Genomic DNA, 19,307 nt, shown 5'->3' with positions numbered 1-19,307 from the left:
TTCGAGTTTATTGAAGTTAGTTCGGGTTTATTTATTTAATAATTTCCGTTTCTTTACGAGTCCTTATGAAAGTTGTTTTAAGTGAACCCGAGATGGATTTTGGGAACAAAACCGTCCAATTAGCTATTTTGAGCTTATTCCACTAAATTAGCAATTTTTATTAATATCCGTTAGTTTCGTAAAAATCGCTAATAATTCCGCTATTTAATTACTTCCCCTTCTCGAGCATGGTCTCGCCTCATTAGTTGCCCATATTTAGATAAGTGGGCTTGTCATGTTTAAAATAATTGGGCTCACTTGAATTTAATAATTGGACATCACATAATTATTCTGTGGGACTCATTTGATTTAGTTGTTGGGCTCATTTGATTTTAGTAAATGGGCTAGCTAAATTTAGTAATTTGGGCCAGTCACGGTTATAAATCGTTTTGACGCTAAATTAATTTAATTAAAATATAATTAATTTCCGTCTCATATTTTATATAACGATAATTCGTTAATATCGTCCTTTCACATAATTATTTTAGGTGACTCATATGTGGTTGAAGATGAAGAGTAATTTTGGGTTTTAGAAGCTTTCTCAAGTTTATTGCTTGTCTCTTTGCTAGCTTAAGGTAACTATTCCGAGTTACTCGACGAATTAATGTCACATTAGTAGTTAATGTGTGCCTGTTGTTTGATAAGTGTTTAGGTGAATGAATAATGTTAGTAGTAAAGATAATAAGGATGGTAAAATTGTGCCCATATTAATAGTTATCACATGTTAGGATAGTTTACAAAATGAAATTGTAATTAATAGGCTCAAATGAATTTTATAGCGATAATTGTAATGTTTTGTTGATTGTGCCGAAAACTGAGTCTTAGTCCCTTTGACTGATGCGATGTCAGATAATTGAGTGATTGGTCACCGTAATTTGACCGCACTGTCGCAGGTGGGGTTGGGTAAAAATTCGGTTGGATGAAATTTTGAATGAACTAGATAGTCGGCCTTTTTCTTGTTTTAGGCCATTCATTATATTTTTATCTCACATGTGTAATTAGTTGATTTAAGTAGCTTCTTATATTGTAAAAACGGCCCTAGATTCCCCGAAGCCTTTAATTTGGTTAATATTGTTAGAATTGGAAATTGGTATTGAGGATTCTGTTGGTTTATCTGCTGCTTAGACATTTATATAGCCTTTCACATGATTGAATGTTAGAATTCATGTTGGTAAGTGGGACTTTTTGCCCTCTTATGGTTAAGTGGGTGTCTTAATTGACTTGTGTGGTGAGTCGTGTGTGGTGTGGGCTAAAGTATTCAAGCTGGGACTAGCTGGGACTAGGTCCTAGGTGAGTATTTAGGCCTTCATCATAGATAGGTCTTTATAGTCTCTGACGAGTATATGTTCACTGCTTGATAGCCTTTGTGTTCCTGACTAGTGGATTTATATCCAAGTTGGGGCATGACCTCGTTACTTATTTTGATAGTATGGGGTCGGACTTAAGTACTAGCCAACCCTTCGGTGGTGTCCTTAGGGTACTCACTTCACTTTGTTTTAAAAAAAGTTGTGGGTCTTGGGTGCGGTGGTGTGTATCCGCATGTCTAGGTCTCTGTGATTTTAGGCTAGGGTTGTGTTGTCTCTTGGCCATGTTTTCTTAATAGTAACCGCCGAGCCAAGATACCGGTTCGATTACCTTCCCTACCTCGTGGTATAGACTCGAGTTACAAAGTGACTATTGACCGTGCTAAGAACTTATGCCTGTCTTTGATATATTGCCCTTTCTTGTATGGTGATTCTATGAATCATAGAAGGTGAGATGCAAGCCGGCTATGGTTGATAGAGTTTGGATTCCTGGATGTTATGTGATTCACATGATAGTGTAGTATGAGTCGGTCTAGTTTTCACATGCTAGGACTATGTGTTGTTATATTGTTGTTCACATGATAAGCACGATTGTCTAGCATCTATATGCTAAGGCATTGCGTGATTCGTATTCATATTCTTATGTTTACATGTTATATTAATTATGACATTTCGTGGCTGGGAGAACTCGGAGTTACTCCCCACTGACTGTGGCTTTCGTATTTGTATAAAATGCGAATGACAGGTAGGTGATGCATATATGGGGTACATGGACGAGCTAGCGAGCAAAGTAACCTTGGGACCTAGACTGGTTTTATTTCATTGTGACCCTTAAACCCTTTTTGTGTCACATACATTTTAGGGACATATGTCTCCCTCTTTTTCTTTGGTTTGTATCACTTTATTCTCATGACTTTAGCATAGTTATGTAAATTAGTCTGTTAGCATTTGCAGGTGTTGGCATCCTCCTTCTGGAAATGTTTGTGAATGGTTTAGAAAAGTTTTAAAAATGACAGGTTTTAATTAGTTGAACCAATTACAAACATATCCTGTCAGTTTTTCTGTAGAATTACGTGTTTACTTTTCCGCAATAAATGAGGGTGTCACATCTTTATTCAAAAGATTGGATATAATACGAATAATTTTTTTTAAAAAAGTAATAAATAATGTTTTTTTTTTGCATAACTAACGATATAATATTAATTCCTTGACGTCAAATGGGTGACACTCATGTACAAAAAGATACCCTAAATGTGACGCCTAGGTACGTTCGGGTCATTTCGGGTTTCAATGTTGGGTTTCTGTCATCAATGTACTGATTGAAATCGGTTCAGGTATATAGCGGTTCGGATTAAGGCAATTCAGATTGAAACAGTTCAGGTTCATTCGATCTTGGGTCTATTTCAGATATTACAAATTCGGGTTCGATTTCGAATCAATTCAGGTCGATTCAGGTTTCAGGGTGAAGTTCAGTTATATCTTTCAGGTGTACAGTCAGGTGTCGATTTAGGCATTTTCGATCGATTTTTCGGGTTCGGTATACTTTTGCTATGTCTACCAAAAAGGCAAAAATCCCCAAAATCTTGTCCAAAACCCCCAAAATCGATCCTCTGAAAACCCTTAATCGAATCAATTTCAGCCAAACCCTAATCTTCAAAACCCCAATTAAAAAAATCATGTACATCTCCGACGCAACGACAGACGACGACACAACCACCCCAACAACCACCACCACCCATAACAACGACATGATGATCGAAGTAATCCCAACTCCAACCTCATCACAGCACCACAACCACCACACCAACCCGACTAAGAAACGGGCTGAAACATGGGTCCAAGACGAGACCCGAACCCTAATCAGCCTCCGAAGAGACATGGATCCACTCTTTAACACCTCTAAATCCAACAAACATCTTTGGGAGGAGATTTCGTCAAAGATGCGTGATCGTGGGTTTGATCGATCGCCTACTATGTGCACTGATAAATGGCGGAATTTGCTCAAGGAGTTTAAAAAGGTTAAGCACCATACTAGTACTGGTAATGGTAATGGTAATAATAGTAATAGTCATAGTAATGGGTTGGCGAAGATGTCGTATTATAAGGAGATTGATGAGATTCTTAGAGATAGGACTCACTGTTCGTCTTCTGCCGCGGCTGCTGCTTCCAGGCATAATCAACATGATGATTCCTCTAAACTTGATTCTTTCTTGCATTTTTCTGATAAAGGTTTGTTTTCTCATTTTGTTTTCCGTAGGTGGTATATATGCTTAATGCTTATGTAGGTGGTGAGTTCCTATTTTATGCACCTATAAATGGGGCGAACCTAGAAATAAAATTTTGAGGTAGCGAGTTTTCCCAATGTTGTTTTTTTACTTATGCTAAGGTCTCATATTTAAGAATTTTGGGTTAGCGAGTGCTACCCCTTGCTACTAGCTAGGTTCCCCCTACCTATAATCAGGATCGGTCATCAGAGTACTGTATGTTCTATTGGTGGATAATGGTGGATTAGGTTCTTCGTCCTTCCTTTGGTTTTCAAGTTTGAAACATTGTTTCAGTCAATAGGAAGGTAAGTAATAGCTTCTTCAATAGCTTCTACAAATTTTTTTAGTAAAATTGCCTTAGCATCAGGGCTAGCTCTGTCAGATCTATTAATTGAACCCGAATAGAAAATGATAAGTCTTGCACCAAAAGAGTGTCTCACTTTCTATCCCAATTGGGGCGCCAGAGTACTACAAAAAATTGGAAGCGAAAACCAATGTGTCTAAACTTGTTTCAAACTGCAAATGACTAGCAAGTCCCTTCCTAATCTATTTGAAACTAGATTTTGTGCCCGTGCGTTGCATGGGTTTCAAATTTGTCCTTCCTCTAATTGTTTAGATCTTTTAATATCATTTTAAATGATACGTAAAAGTTGTATTTCAATTATTCAAATAAGGTAAATTTATCTTATTAATTTTATATAAGATTAAGAAGTACGTTTATGTAAGGACTCTAGGAATAGGAATTACAATTTGTTAGAATAAGAGGATAATTACAAATTATTTTAAAGTTTTATCCTTTAAGTTTTCACTTTTCAAATTTATAGATTTTCTAATGGAATATAATTTAGTAATTTGTAAATTAAGATAGTTATCCGTACCTAAAACACCATATATTTATAGTAAATGAAACTTTCATTGAATGCTTTGCTTATCACCCAAATACTTAGCTCAACGATTGTCATCACCTCATTATACAATGTAAACTCCTCAAAACTGCAAGTTGTTTACCTTACTATGTTGTTTATCCCCATTGTTTATCTCCATATCAAATTAATAAATGTACAAACCCTCAAAACTCGTAGCTGTTTACCAATTTATTTGGACTTTTTGGTTAATTAAGGAGCATTAGAACGGTAGAACTGTAGAAGTGTCAAATTAACGGGAAGAGCTTCATCTAATAATGTAGTTCTATTTTTTAGATAAATGGAAAAATACAATAAAATATTACACCAATTGTGTTCAAGTAAAAATCTAAAAAAAAATGATAATAAAATGATAATTTTCTTTATGAGAGAGGTCTTTTATTGAGATTAATGAGAGACCATCTTTAATTAATTGAATCAATTAGGGCAAAAGGAGGTGTTAATTTTGCTAAATTAGGACGTGGGTTAGGGTTAATTTTGCAAGGTACTTGGTTTGTGGAAATGAGTTTTTCGTTTTTTAGCGATTTGATTGCGAATAATTGTCCCCATGCATCGCACGAGCCTAATTATAGAAATCTATTAAGTATGTTCTTATATGTAATCGCCTTAGTAAATTTTTGATTTTGTATTAAGAGCCACAAAGGCGATTATGGAAAGGATAAAAGTGGTTATTTGGTTATATAAGAAGTCATGCGAATAATAACTTATTTGGAATTACCAAAATAAGATTTGTTATATTCAATCTCATAATTATCTTTTAGATCCGTCCACATAGGACTGAAGTAGCTTGTACTTAGTTTCAGAGACTTGCTCACTTGAGCAGAACCGAGTCACCCTTCAACTTGGAAGCTGCTTGGTCATAAGCCAAATGCAACTTCTTTTGCCGTCTCAGAGTTGCCCATCCACAACCAGGTTTTGTTTCTAGGTAGCCAAATCTTGGCTACTCTTTGACTCCAATGGCGTTTTTTGAGCTCAATAACTTCTTTCTAGTTGTAAAAAGAACCAATTATATGAACTAATATAAGTATACAAAAGTCAAAAGGATGTCTTATAATCATTAAAAAAACAGTCCGTCTCATTAAAGACGGACACTATCCGTCTATAGCTATAGACGGATAGTGTCCCTCTCACAAATGAAAGTGAAGTGGGTACTGCAAGTGGGGTATCCATTTCTCACCAACATGCACATGAGTTAATCATCATTCACCATGAAAAGAGTATGAAACGTTAATAACGTAATATGCATGTAAAAGGTAGGAACTAAAATTTCTTTTGTTGACGTGAGTTAAGGTGTATGAAAATCCAACTCAAAAAACCACTATCAGCAAAAAGAAAAAAATATTAACCATATTAGGAGTTGAGTCTTACTTTGTTATTTCAACAAAAGTTGGAGATTTTAGTACCGCTCAAAAGTCGTAATTATTATAGAAGGGAGTAAAACACGATGACATACATTCGACATTATTTTATCGTTTCTATATTAATAAAAATCCAACTTACAAAATTTATTTGAATATTTGTCCCATAACTAAAAAGTATAGGTATTGGATATTTGAATGCTTATCTTTTCAATAGAGTCATCGGACGATTTGTTCCAAGCCGAATTGAAATGCCACATTATACATACTCTCAACTTCATATTTTAACCAAATTACACTATGATTAGTATATTTGTATGGCCATATATTATTGGTTAATAAACACCATGATATAACGATTAGCGTAATAAGCAAATACACTATTAGCATAACAATATACACATCAATATCATAAGGTAAGACTTTGCGTATTAGAAAAAGCACATCAATATCATAAGGTAAGAATTAAAAGGGTTTCGAGTTATTTACACGTTAGAATATAATATAATGTCTTTTATATATGTAATGTTATGTACGTATTTGAAGCCATATATTATATTGTTATTTGATAGAGACCCTCTAACCGTGAAGTTCCATAGTTTGTTCTTTTTGAGATCATGTGAAGTTCTATTGTTATAGGGACATCAACTTATAAAACTCTATTAGATAGAATTTGCACAAATATTAGATAGAATTTGCACAAATATTGGGGATAACTAACTATACATAAATATTGGGATAATTATACATAATATTATTTTAAATAAAAATTAATTAGGTAGTTTTATAAAGTTGGAGTCTGTAGAATTGCCTGAAAAAAGCCTCTTTTATATATATACTAGATTTAATGCCCGTGCGATGCACGGGCCGATTGATAGAGCTTTTTCGTAATATGATTTTGAGTATATAAGTACAATAGTTTAAGAATATTCTAATGATGACATATATGAACCATGCTTTTAATTTGCACAAATTTTCATTTGTGACGACCAATATTCTTCATAAGTTTGTGACGGGTCAAGTAAAATCCACATGGCTAGATAAGACAAATCATTTGTGACTCCTTGTACACTTTAATTTATGTCTTATCTGTCCATATGGGTGATATTTAACTCGTGACAAATTTGTGACGGATATACCCTTATAAGGGAGACTTATTGACTTACGTAACTAAACTGGATGAAACTGAATTGAATTGAACTCAACAATATAGACCAACAAAATTCACAATATTATTATACTAACAAATGAACAATCCCTTGTGATACAACGTATAGTACTAAGAAACAATGGGGAAAAGTTGGAAAAATAAGTAGGCAAAGACTTGTTTATTATACTAAGAAAATTTGTTAGTGCGTTTGATTAAGATTCCAACAAAGATATAGTTTGATGGTTTATGATAAAACTTTATCTAATTTTAGTTGTATCATACACTATTTTTGTTCTCAATAATAAGACAGGTCCCAAAATCTTAACTCAGGTTGGACTTGAATTTGGGTCAATTTTCAGTTTACACCGAAAATATGGTTGTAGACTCCGAAAAAATATCCTATTATAGGATTTGGCTCATGAGATATTTCCAAAACCCCAGTTGATATAGAGCTCTGCTTAGTATTTTCACAAGTGTGTAGTGGACATAAACCTACTTTATAGTTAAGTTAATACACATGTATAAACTCATTAATGAAATGAGGTTAATTATAGTAGATAGGACGGTAATTCTTGTTTGAGACTGTCTCACATTGTAAGGCGGTCTCATTACATAAAAGGATAATTTATTTATTATCAATAAATGAATAAACTTTTTATAAAAATGGAGTGTCTCACGACGTGAAACCGTCTTATTCTACAATTTGTGTAGATAGCATATGAAGATATATGACATCTTGTATTTACGTACTTAAGAGCATCCGCAAAGGTGAGGTGCCCCATATTTTATCTTTCCTTTTCTTATTCGTCCACCTCATTTTCCACTAACTTTTCCATTTACCCTCCCCATTTTATAATTACATCTCCGCAACAATGAGGTTCCCCAACAATTCTAATATACATGTAATATTTTGGGAACCTCCCCAAAAGAACACAAAATTTGCCTTGTATTTTGTTGAGGACCTTCCCTAAAAGTAGTGGAACCCCATATTATGGAAAGGTATGTGCAACAATGAGGTGCCTCATATGAGGAGAGAGATGGTATATGCGGAGCTAAAATCCCACCTTTGCGGATGCTCTAAGATAACCAATACAACATTGTATTTAATATCGCATGCAAAATATATTAGACCCTCAAATAAGAAATATGTAAAGAGCTAACAGTCTAAAACAAATACAGGCACAAATTACAAATACAAAGAAACAACGTGAAAGTTTAAAATTAAGTTGGTCGATAGTTGTTTATATACTCAGAGAGCTTGTAGTTGCTTTGTTGGAGGATTCCATCTTTAGATAAAAATTGAAGTTCGTTTCATATTTTATCTTTAAAATAAAAGTATTTAATTTAATAAGTAAAGTAGGTCGAAAAGGTTGGACTCTCTCTAATCGCTCGAAAAAAGCTTCCTTTATTAATATAGATAGATTGATTTGAGGTCTAGCAATCTTCTTATTCCTTTGATTATATGAGGGAGATGGTATTTATCCTAAACTGCTATCAGGCTCCCTCCACTTCCATTGCTTTGTTACCCTGCCATTTAATCGAGGATAACAAAGGGAGTCCCATGGCATTCATTGATCCATTATATAGTCAAATGACTGTATTGAGCCAGAAGTGTAGGTGTTTTTCATCATAACTAGTTCCTTGTACCGACTAGACTTCTTTAGTATGTATAGATCAAGGCCCATGGCATCCATCGGTCCATTCTACAGTCAACTGTGTTGAGCCAGATCTGGTAGGCGGTTTTCATCATAACTAGCTCTTTGGATGTTCCGACATGACTTCTTTAGAATGTATATCTATCTAGTCACTAGTCTTCGTAAATAGTAAACAGCTCTGCTTCTGCTTTTGATAATGTTGTTAGTAAAATGTTCCTTCACGTTTTACTGCATGGTTATGACCCCATGAGGCATGAAGAAAAAGTAGTGATTTTCACTTGTGACTGACTGTTAGTACTGTAGGATTACAATAGTGCCATTGTTAGGACTGGACGGTCATGTTATAAGTTCCACGACTAGGATCTTTTCGTGATGGGTAGCTGATGATAATGAACACCAACTGCAACTGATCCACCATGTTTGTTGCCTCTCTCTGCAATGTTGTTTGATATGCCAAAACTTTCAACTGAGTGGTTCTGTCTTCCAAGTAGAAGTGTTTATAAGAGTTTTTTCGGTTTTACTAAAAGCGAGCATTTCAAGAAGTTTCTTTTCAAATAGGGAATGTTAAATGACAGTAGTATAGGATATAGCTGTGTATTTGCTAAGTGCTATCTTAGCACTAACTGCAACTAATCTACCATGTTTTGTATAGTATCATATTGTTTTTTTTGTCCGTATTACATGGGAAAATTATGACCCCCCTACTAGGGTTGAGCAAAACCGTATACCCGATACGTTTTTCGGGTATACGGTTTTTTGAACACCAATTTTTTGATTCCGGATACGATACGGTTTTCGGTTACCCGGTTAAACCGTATATACAAAATCCGGATACGGTTACCCTGTTTCTCTATTAAATAGATTAAAAAAAATAAAAAAAAATAGAACACTTGATTTTGGAAAGTCAGTAGAGCTGTAGCAGCCAAACTAGCTCTTCTCGTCTCTTCTCCAAAGTGCCAAATAGATAAATATTACAAAGTCTCCAAAGTGCCTCTCTGGATAATATTCAAATATTATAAATTTTTCAAGTTTAGTGGTTTGGCTACTTATGGTTCCAAATGTTCAGATTCTGTCTCCTCATCGACCATGATGACATAATGGAAAACACAAAAAATCAAATTAATCGAAAACACGAACATGAACAACAAAAACACAAAAATTGATAGAGTGACTATTTGTGATTTTGTGCAACAGATCCGTTGTTTGAGAGGAGCAGGAAGTCGAAATTGTGGATTGAATTTAGGGATCGAAAGGTCTTTGTGAGGACTAAGGAGGCGTGAGGAGTGGAGGACTGAGGAGGCGGAGGATTGGGGATAGAAATTAGGGTTATGAATTATGAGGGTGAGCCGGTGAGGTATCATTTATATATATAATTTTTTTTTTTTTTTTTTTTTTTTTTAATATTACTCAAAACCGTGTCAAACCGGGTATCAGGTTTTCATTTTTCACGACCGGATACGGAACGGTTTGTAGAAAACCGTATCGGGTATACGGAAAAAAAAACGTATATACGGAAAACCGTATAATGAGAACCGTATACCGTATCGTATCCGTATTAAAAAACCGTTTCAATTTTTGCTCACCCCTACCCCCTACTCCCTAAACGGAAAAAAAATAAAAAAAATAAAAAAAATAAAAAAATAAAAATCCCTCTCAATGCTGAACATATCAATGTGACTATCCTTGTAAGTTGTAACATTGCTTACGTAATTATCTTGCACAGGTATTGATGATGCTAGTATTCCATTTGGACCAATGGAAGGTATAGAGATCTTTTATTTTCCTCAAATGGGCAGAGTTCGTATTCTCTTTCTAGCTCTTCAAGTTGATACCATTAAGAAATGAGTTATGATGTCTCCTAAGTGTAGCTCGGCTTTCATATCACAAACCTTCTACTTGGTCTTTGTTTTTCTTATTGGTTACAAGTCTCCAGTGACTACTTATAACAAAGGTGTTTCTCAAAATGTCTTTTAAAGCTAATGGGAGACCAACACTGAATTTGGAAAGACGTTTGGATCATGAAGGACACCCTCTTGCCATTACTGTTGCTGATGCTGTAACAGACGGTGGTGTTCCTCCGTCATTTTGGCGGGAGACCCCTGGAAATGGTGAGTTATGAGCTACGCTAAATACTTATGGTTGCTTGATATGCTATCGATTTTCTTTCTGTATAGTCATCAGAAACAGTATTTAATTAAATTTTAAGACAACTATTGGAATTAGTTGAAAGAGGCTTGAAGGGATGTGGCAGCTTCAACACCACCTAGACTCTTAATCATAAACAGACTTGCACTGTCTGACCTGTCTGATCTATTCCTGCTGGGGGCTTTGACTTTGTTGGTGTATAGGGGAGTATAGGAGGTAGAGTGGAGATTAGTTGTTTGTTTAGTTGATTAATTTGTAGGTTGATTAGTTGGAGTTTAGTTTGAAAGAATTAGTTTGTGTATTGATTTGTTGTGAATTTGTTGGATACCCAAAATGGGTGGGGAGGACCTCTATTTATAGTGCTCCTCCTCCTTCTCCCACATTCTTGGAATTCTCTAGAATAGAGCATTCTAGAGTGACCTAGACTTAGTACGTCTCTAGAGTTCTCTATACATACAAGACATCACTAGAAAGTTCTAGACTTCTCTACACACATCTAGACCATTCATGATCCTTCTAGAGTATTCTAGACTATTCTAGTAACTTCGACATTATTCTAGAACATTCTAGAAGTTTCTACATTATTCTAGAATATTCCGGAACCTTCTAGAACACTCCAGAAAAGTCTCACACTTCAACACTCCTCCTTGAGACTTTTGGAGTGACGCCCAACTTTGATCTTAGAAATTCGAACTTCTTTGTCGGTAGAGCCTTGGTTAAAATGTCGGCTAGTTGGAACTCGGATGGGCAATGGATAAGTTCCACTTCCTTTTCTTGCTCGGCATCTCGAAGTGCATAGAACCTCACTTTCATGTGCTTTGTCTTCAAGCACACTTTGGATTCTTCGCGATGACGATTCCGACTTGTTATCCACCATAACCTTGGTTGCTCCTTCTTGCTCGCGTAGCCTAAGTCTGAAGTATCTTCCTTAGCCATATTACTTGATTGATCGTAATTTGAAGCCGCAAAGTACTCGGCTTTTTGTTGGATCGAGCTACGATATCTTGCTTCTTTGAATTCCATGAGAATGTTCCTGAGCCGAAAGTAAAGGCATAGCCTGAAGTACTTTTCATGTCATCTACCGATACGCTATTAATCTTGGATTGTCGCAAGGCTGGTAAAATACTCCAAACTCTAGAGTACCCTTTAGATATCGAAGTATTCTCTTCGCTGTACCTATGTGAACCTCACTTGGTTTGCTCATAAATCTTGATAATAAGCATGTGGCGAACATAAGATCAGGTCTTGTAGCTGTGAGGTAAAGTAAGCTTCCAACCAAGCTTCGGTATTGCTTGAGATCAACTTCTTTTGACCCATCATTTTTGGATAGCTTCTCATTCAAGACCAAAGGAGTAGAAACCGGCTTACAGTTCTCCATCTTGAACCTTTTGAGGATTTCCCGAGCATACTTAGTTTGAGAAATGAAGATTCCATCTTCTGCTTGATGGACTTCCATGCCAAGGAAGAAATTCATTAAGCCCAAATCCGTCATTTCAAACCTTTTCTTCATCTCCTCCTTAAATGTAAGGATCATTTGAGCATTGTTTCCTGTGACAAGGAGATCATCAACATAGAGAGAAACGATGAGAAGATCACCTTGTTTTTTCTTTACGTATAGTGTATGCTCATTTTTACTCCTCGTGAATCCTTGCTCAAGGAAGTAAGAATCAATCTTGCTATACCACGCCCTTGGAGCTTGTTTGAGGCCATATAGAGCCTTTTTCAGCTTGCACACCTTTCTTCATTTCCTTGTGTGACAAAGCCTGGAGGTTGCTCGATGTATATCTCCTTCTCGAGTTCTCCATTAAGGAAGGCAGATTTGACATCAAGTTGATAAATTTTCCATCTTTCTTAAGCAGCTAGAGCAATAAGAGTCCTTACCGTATCATGACGAGCAACTGGAGCAAAAGTGTCTCCGTAGTCTATTCCAGCTTGTTGGGAGTACCCTTTCACGACCAATCTTGCTTTGTACTTATTGATTGAGCCATCTGGATTCAACTTTGTTTTGTAGACCCATTTCACTCCAATCACCTTTCGATCCTTGGGTTTGTCCACTAATTCCCGGGTGTTATTCTTCTTTATCATGTTTATTTCTGTCTCCATTGCGTCTTGCCACTCTTTGTATTTGGAAGCCTCATCATAGTCTCTTGGCTCCTCAAAAGCGAAGTAGCATCTCTCAAATTCCTCTTCATTCAGATTAATAACGGGACATTCTGCATAAATTTCGGAGAGATCTTTCTTACCTCGAGGTCCCGTAGCATTCTCCGAATCGTCGTTTGAGGATGGAGAGTGTGCATGCATTGGAGTTGATGGAGGTGTAGGAGGATCATTATTGTTGATCATCTCATCATCACCTTCTGAATGTTGGTGATCAGGAACTAGGATCACATTTCTTTCAACCTTCTTTTCTTCCCAATTCCATATTGCATCTTCATCAAACTCCACGTCTCGGCTTATCATAATCTTCTCCGTATTAAGATTGAAAATCCGGTAAGCCTTTGATTTTGAGTCGTAGCCAAGAAATATACCTTTCTCTGCCTTATCATCAAGCTTGCTCCTTTTTTGCCTTGGATGTGAGCATAGCAGATCGAGCCAAACACCTTTAAATGCTTAGCTGTAGGCTTTTTACCGCTCCAAGCTTCTCTTCGGAGTTTTTCCCTTAATCGCCTTTGTTGGAAGTCCGTTGAGCGGTATACGGATGTGTAGACAGCCTCAGCCCAAAATTTCTTCGGCATTTTCTTTTAAGCCAACATGCATCTGGCCATCTCCATCACGGTCCTATTCTTTCCTTCGGATACCCCATTTTGTTGTGGAGTATATCCTGTGGTGAGCTGATGTTCTACACCTTCATCTTCACAAAACTGGTCAAATTGTGAAGAAGTATATTCTTTACCGCGATCGGATCTAATCATCTTCAATTTGCACCCGCTTTGATTTTCAGCGAGAGCTTTGAATTTTTGAAAGACTTGGAATACTTCTGATTTTTGTTTCATAAAATATACCCAGTCATTCGAGTAAAATCATCAATAAATAGGATAAAGTACCTGTTTCCAAGAGGAGATAAGGTTCTTTGAGGACCGCATACGTCTGTGTGAACAAGCTCTAGCTTTTTACTTGCCCTCCATGCTTGGCTCTTTGGAAATGGCAGGCGGTGTTGCTTTCCAAGTTGACAAGACTCGCATAGTTCTTTAGTTGCTTGAATCATTGGAAAATCCCGCACAACATTCTGCTTGTATAAGTCGGCTAGTGCACGTAAGTTGACATGTCCGTACCTTCTATGCCATAGCCAGGTCTCCGCGGCGTGAGCTCGATATGATGACTCTAGGCCATACTTCCATTTCAAGGAGAAGCTTTTATTTTCCATGGCAACTTTAGCAATCTCCTTATTTCCGGGGTCATATATGGTGCAATGATTATTTGCAAAGACTAGTGAATAACCATTCTTGATCATTTGTGCCACACTTAGCAAATTTTCAGCAAGATCCGGGACAAGCAGCACATCTTTAATGTATTTTGTACCCCGCTTAGTTGGAACAATGATCGTACCTTTGCCCTTTGATGTCAGAACTTCGCCATTCCCCATTCGTACCGGAGTTTGGACAGAAGTATCCAACTCGCTGAAGATGCTTGAATCATTCGTCATGTGACTTGTACAACCACTGTCAATTAGCCACCTACTTTTTTTGTTTGAACTCTTTGCTTGACCGGCATAGAAGAGGTGCTCATTATTAACGCTACTTGAATAATGAGCTTGGTCCTTGGACTCCATTTGTTTTTGTCTACAATCTTTTTTAAAGTGCCCATACTTCTTACAATGGTGACACTGGGCTTGCCTTTGAAATAGCAATTCTTTTCTGCATGATTATTCTTTCCACAAATGCCACAAGGAGGAAACTTGCACTTTGATTGTGACATTTGTTTATTGCCACCATCGTCACTTTTCTTCTTCCACCCTCCGGACCGCTTTTCTTTATGCGATGACTTGAAAGCATCCTCGGAAGAAGATTCTCCAGTCTTGAATTTTTGATCATAGGCGAGTAAGGATCCAAGTAGCTCGGTTACTGTGAGCTTTGAGAGATCCCTTGATTCTTCAATAACAGTGACAATCATGTCGAACTTTTTGGTTAAAGTCGCGAGAATTTTTTGCACGATTCTCGTGTCGGTAATATCTTCGCCATATATCTTCATTTGATTAACTATCTCCGTTACTCTTGAAGTGTAAGTTTGTATGTCTTCATTCTCCCTCATCTTCAAATTTTCGAAATCTTTTCTTAGGGTATTGAGACGTATTGTTCTTATCCTTTCATCACCATGGAATTCTTTTTGGAGTGAATCCCATGCTTCTTTTGCGGTAGAAGCCCGCATTATTTTTGGAAAGATGGTCTCTGAAACAGTATTAAAGATGAAAGACAAGGCTTTGGCGTCCTTTATCTCATCCTCATTTATTTTCTTTAAGGATGCTTCGGTGGGTTGAACACTTTCTTGTTGCTTTTCGGGACCATTTTCCACAATCTCCCATAGTACATTTGATTTTAAGAGAGCCTTCATTTTAATGCACTAATAGTCGTAATTTTCTCCTCCAAAAATTGGAAGGGTAAACGATACAGTATTTGATGCGGAAGCCATAGTTTTATTTTGTTGCCCTAAGATCTTTAGAGCTCTTGATACCACTTGTTGGTGTATAGGGGAGTATAGGAGGTAGAGTGGAGATTAGTTGTTTGTTTAGTTGATTAATTTGTAGGTTGATTAGTTGGAGTTTAGTTTGAAGGAATTAGTTTGTGTATTGATTTGTTGTGAATTTGTTGGATACCCAAAATGGGAGGGGAGGACCTCTATTTATAGTGCTCCTCCTCCTTCTCCCACATTCTTGGAATTCTCTAGAATAGAGCATTCTAGAGTGACCTAGACTTAGTACGTCTCTAGAGTTCTCTATACATACAAGACATCACTAGAAAGTTCTAGACTTCTCTACACAGATCTAGACCATTCATGATCCTTCTAGAGTATTCTAGACTATTCTAGTAACTTCGACATTATTCTAGAACATTCTAGAAGTTTCTACATTATTCTAGAATATTCCGGAACCTTCTAGAACACTCCAGAAAAGTCTCACACTTCAACAGACTTGCAAGTCCATCGCTTGCTCTGTCGAGGAGCTAGTCTTTGAGGCTGGCTCGACATAAAGTTCAAAGGTTTTTGCAGTTTTTTTCAAGAAAGCAAAGTAAGCATTTCACAACGGAGTTTAAGGCAGTGGCACCTACCAGGGCCTACCCCCCATCCTAGAGTAGCTAGGTGGGGGCTTTGACTGGCTTTGCTCCTTGCCTACAAAGCGGAGCACCTGACTGGCGAGTCTGCCGTCTCCGCGTCCTTCCACTTTTCTTTTCATCTTGTCTCTGCTTGCGAGGAGGGATGTAGAAAAGATTGAAAATCATCACAAACCTCCCTTTAAATTCTTAATTGGAATTAGGCGATCTTTTTTATTGGATTCCGTTTAGCTCTTGCTTCCTGGAGGGTAGGAGCTTCTACCTTTATTTAATAGGTATCATCTTATTTAGACTCAAGACTTATTGGAAAGGTAATGGACCAAAGAGAGGTTGCTCTTTTGGAGGTTTCAGGCAGGCACTGTAGCCCTCATTCAGCTGGAAATAGGAAAAAAATCCCGGCAAGCCAATTCTTTGAGGTTCTTTCTGATGTGCTCATCATGAGGATCTGGGGACAATCCAATCCAGTGCCAAATCCGTGCAAACTCCTGATGGGCAAGCACTAAGCAAGCAAACTTCTTTTTTCTGTGTCTGTAGTCTGGTCCGCATGCGCTTCGCATCTTCAAAAAAAAAAAAGACTTTCGGAAAGAACATTCTGTTCTGAGTTGGAGGCAAGATCTCTTTCTTCATTCAGCTTGGACCCTAGACCGTTCGTGCTCGCCCATTCTGTCTCGTCCTAAATAGGAGTGCGATTCGTTCGAAAAATTCCTACCTCTATATCTATCTCTGAGGTGTTTGGATTTCGACTTGTCTACTTTTTTTTTAATCGACTTTTTATTTAGCCCTCGTTCAGTTCGAAATAAGAAAAAAAAAAGTGTGAGCTAGCTTGCTTGGAGGAATCCCAACTTCCTCTAAAGGAGGAAGGATTGGAACTACCTAATCATTATTCGGAGGTCAATCATAGAACACTAAAAGCTGTGGAAGCTGGATCAGGAGAAATCGAATCGCCTCGTGGCTAGCTGAACGCTTCGCCCATTAGTCTTTTCGGTCACGGAGCCGGCCGGATACTCAGGCAGGCCGGTAAGTCTTTAAGAAAGGGCACTTAGGTTTGGAAGAGGGTCTTGAAATTTTGGTTTGAAAACCCCCTTCTTTCTCTTCTTTTCAACTATAAACGTTGGAATGGACCCGGACGTGGACAGATGCTCACTCGGTTTCGGTCGTTGGGCTTCCCTCTTCGGGAGCCTGCTTCCCGGCCAGCTTGAACCAGGAAACATAATTGGATATTCTACGTTTGCCGGGCATGGAGGCAATTCTTCTGACCTATGGAAGACATGACCATGTAGTACAAGAATATTACCCCAATGCCACAAAGCTCATGCCTATAGCAGGGAAGGGGGTTGGATGACACAAATTTTTCTAGTGTGTTAAAGAAAACACACAAAGGCGGTTTAGATTTAAAAAAGGAAAGTTAAAGATAGGGAAAATCACGGTAAAACATATTTCCATCTTATTTGAGCATAAGTCTAAGTAAGCATAAGGTGGTGTTTGTAATCCCAGTTCTTATCTATTAGCCTTTTCACAGGTGATGATACTCAATCTTATGGAGGAAGGGTGATTACTGTCAAATGGGGAGATTACACTAGAAGGATTGGTGTAGATGGTACTGCCGATGCCATTAAGGATGTGATCAGATCTGCATTTGGGTTGAGAACAAAGCGGGCATTTTGGATGGAAGACGAGGATCAGGTTGTTCGCTCGCTTGATAGGGACATGCCATTAGGGACTTACACTCTACACCTTGATGAAGGTATGTCCTGACTCTTATTGAATTTTTGACAGAATGCAGTTAGTGTAGTTGGATGGAAGCCCTGATCTGTCTCGCACAATACTTTTAGAACTCTCTATTATTCACTAATCATTAATGCAGTTAATTCATTCCTTAATGATTACTATTATAGAACTCTCTATTGTATGTCTCATTAGAGAGTAGCTGATGTAAATGTATCCCCGATGGTTACTATTTTCTGGTAGCTCTATTTTTTTATGGATAGCCACGAGCTGTGGAAGAGTAGTTTGATTGACATTTTGTTGGCCCTTATAGGCATTCCCATTTAACCCGTGTTGTGCTTTCAGGAATGATGATAAAATTGTGCCATTATGAGGAATCAGCCCATATTCCATTTCCTGGTCAGACCATATCCCACACTGAAGAAAAGACATTTTACACCGAGGAGGATTTCCGTGACTTCATGAACCGCCGTGGATGGTCTTGTCTTAGGGAATTGAGTGGATACCGGAATTTTGACAATTTGGATGATCTTCGCCCAGATGCATTATATCGTGGTGTGAACTGAAATCACTGAGATATATTGTCGAGTCGTCTTCTATTTCACTTTGTAACCCAAATGTCTAACCAGAAAATGTGTTGTAGACTCGTAGGACTTTTACAGCTTGAAGGTATGCTGACAGAAACGTTTTTGTACATATAGATTTGCCTCATTTATTGGGGGCTTTGGGGCTATAGCTGTATATACACATTTTCTATTGCTTCATATTTTGAGCATTGTCGTTCATGTAAATTCTTGCAAAGTCCTGACGTAAAATAACAGTTTCAACAGAATTCTGAATTGGTTGATCGTCTCTACACGTTACAGTGGTTGACCTTAAATTTGCAAGTATTTTGAGCACGGACGTTAAGAGAAATCTAAAATCGGAAGACAAATTTCTGAATCTTTTTATCATCATTCATCTTTACACATTAGAGTGATCGACGTTCCTCCATCAAGGAACTAATGTGTTAAAAACTTATGACGAAGTCAGGATACGAAGTGCCGGCTGAAACATGCGAAAAAATTCGACATTTTACTTACATTGTATGGCAGCATAAAAGACGAGCTCATCTGCATCCCATATGCTCTTCAATTGTATTGTTTTTTCCCATAAGGGGGATTTTAACCCCTAGTCTATCGTCTCAGGACTTTTTATACTCGTGAGAATGAACCTTACATAGTCATATTGGGTGAGAATGGCATCATAAGGCGCAATTTAGATCATCTCCGTTTCATCTCCTCTCCACTTCCTTTCAATGGCGCGCCCAATTGGATGGGGAAAGAATCAATAATGATGTAAAATAATCCATTAGAGAAAATGGAGAGAAAAACAAATGTACATCTCTGCTCCATAAGAAAACAAGCTTATCCGTTCCCTCTTCCCTACATGTGACCATGAAAGGTCCATTTCCTTGTAACGGTCATATTTATTCTGGTTG

At 37.4% G+C, this 19,307-nt stretch overlaps 1 protein-coding gene and 1 long non-coding RNA gene across 3 annotated transcripts; both read left to right on the top strand.

Annotated features, from left to right (window-relative positions):
- Positions 1–527: 527 nt before the first annotated feature.
- LOC141630376 (uncharacterized) lies at positions 528–2,366 on the top strand. The gene is made up of 2 exons (XR_012537477.1): positions 528–614; positions 2,089–2,366. It is a non-coding gene; the product is annotated as an uncharacterized LOC141630376 (long non-coding RNA).
- A 544-nt stretch (positions 2,367–2,910) lies between these two features.
- LOC141626568 (trihelix transcription factor GT-4-like) lies at positions 2,911–18,642 on the top strand. 2 transcript variants are annotated; one of them, XM_074440301.1, is made up of 5 exons: positions 2,911–3,572; positions 10,417–10,455; positions 10,670–10,801; positions 17,622–17,846; positions 18,173–18,642. In XM_074440301.1, exons 1-5 carry the CDS (start codon positions 3,020–3,022, stop codon positions 18,391–18,393), a joined length of 1,170 nt encoding a protein of 389 aa, XP_074296402.1. In that variant the 5' UTR covers positions 2,911–3,019; the 3' UTR covers positions 18,394–18,642. The 2 variants fall into 2 exon arrangements, with proteins under 2 accessions (XP_074296402.1, XP_074296403.1); XM_074440302.1 differs by lacking the exons at positions 10,417–10,455; positions 10,670–10,801 and having other exon boundaries at positions 2,912–3,572.
- Positions 18,643–19,307: the final 665 nt, after the last annotated feature.

The sequence above is a fragment of the Silene latifolia genome, chromosome Y (assembly GCF_048544455.1).
Source record: "Silene latifolia isolate original U9 population chromosome Y, ASM4854445v1, whole genome shotgun sequence".
Lineage (NCBI taxonomy): Eukaryota > Viridiplantae > Streptophyta > Magnoliopsida > Caryophyllales > Caryophyllaceae > Silene > Silene latifolia.
The sequence above is the reverse complement of the archived record's forward strand: the minus strand, read 5'-3'. Positions and strand labels throughout refer to the sequence as shown.

Excerpts from the sequence above, each read along its gene's own strand:
- LOC141626568 (XM_074440301.1), top strand. The coding sequence starts at position 3,020 with ATGTACATCTCCGACGCAACGACAGACGACGACACAACCACCCCAACA. Across the intron at positions 10,456-10,669 it reads TCCATTTGGACCAATGGAAG|CTAATGGGAGACCAACACTG; the intron begins GTATAGAGATCT and ends TGTCTTTTAAAG. Across the intron at positions 10,802-17,621 it reads GCGGGAGACCCCTGGAAATG|GTGATGATACTCAATCTTAT; the intron begins GTGAGTTATGAG and ends GCCTTTTCACAG.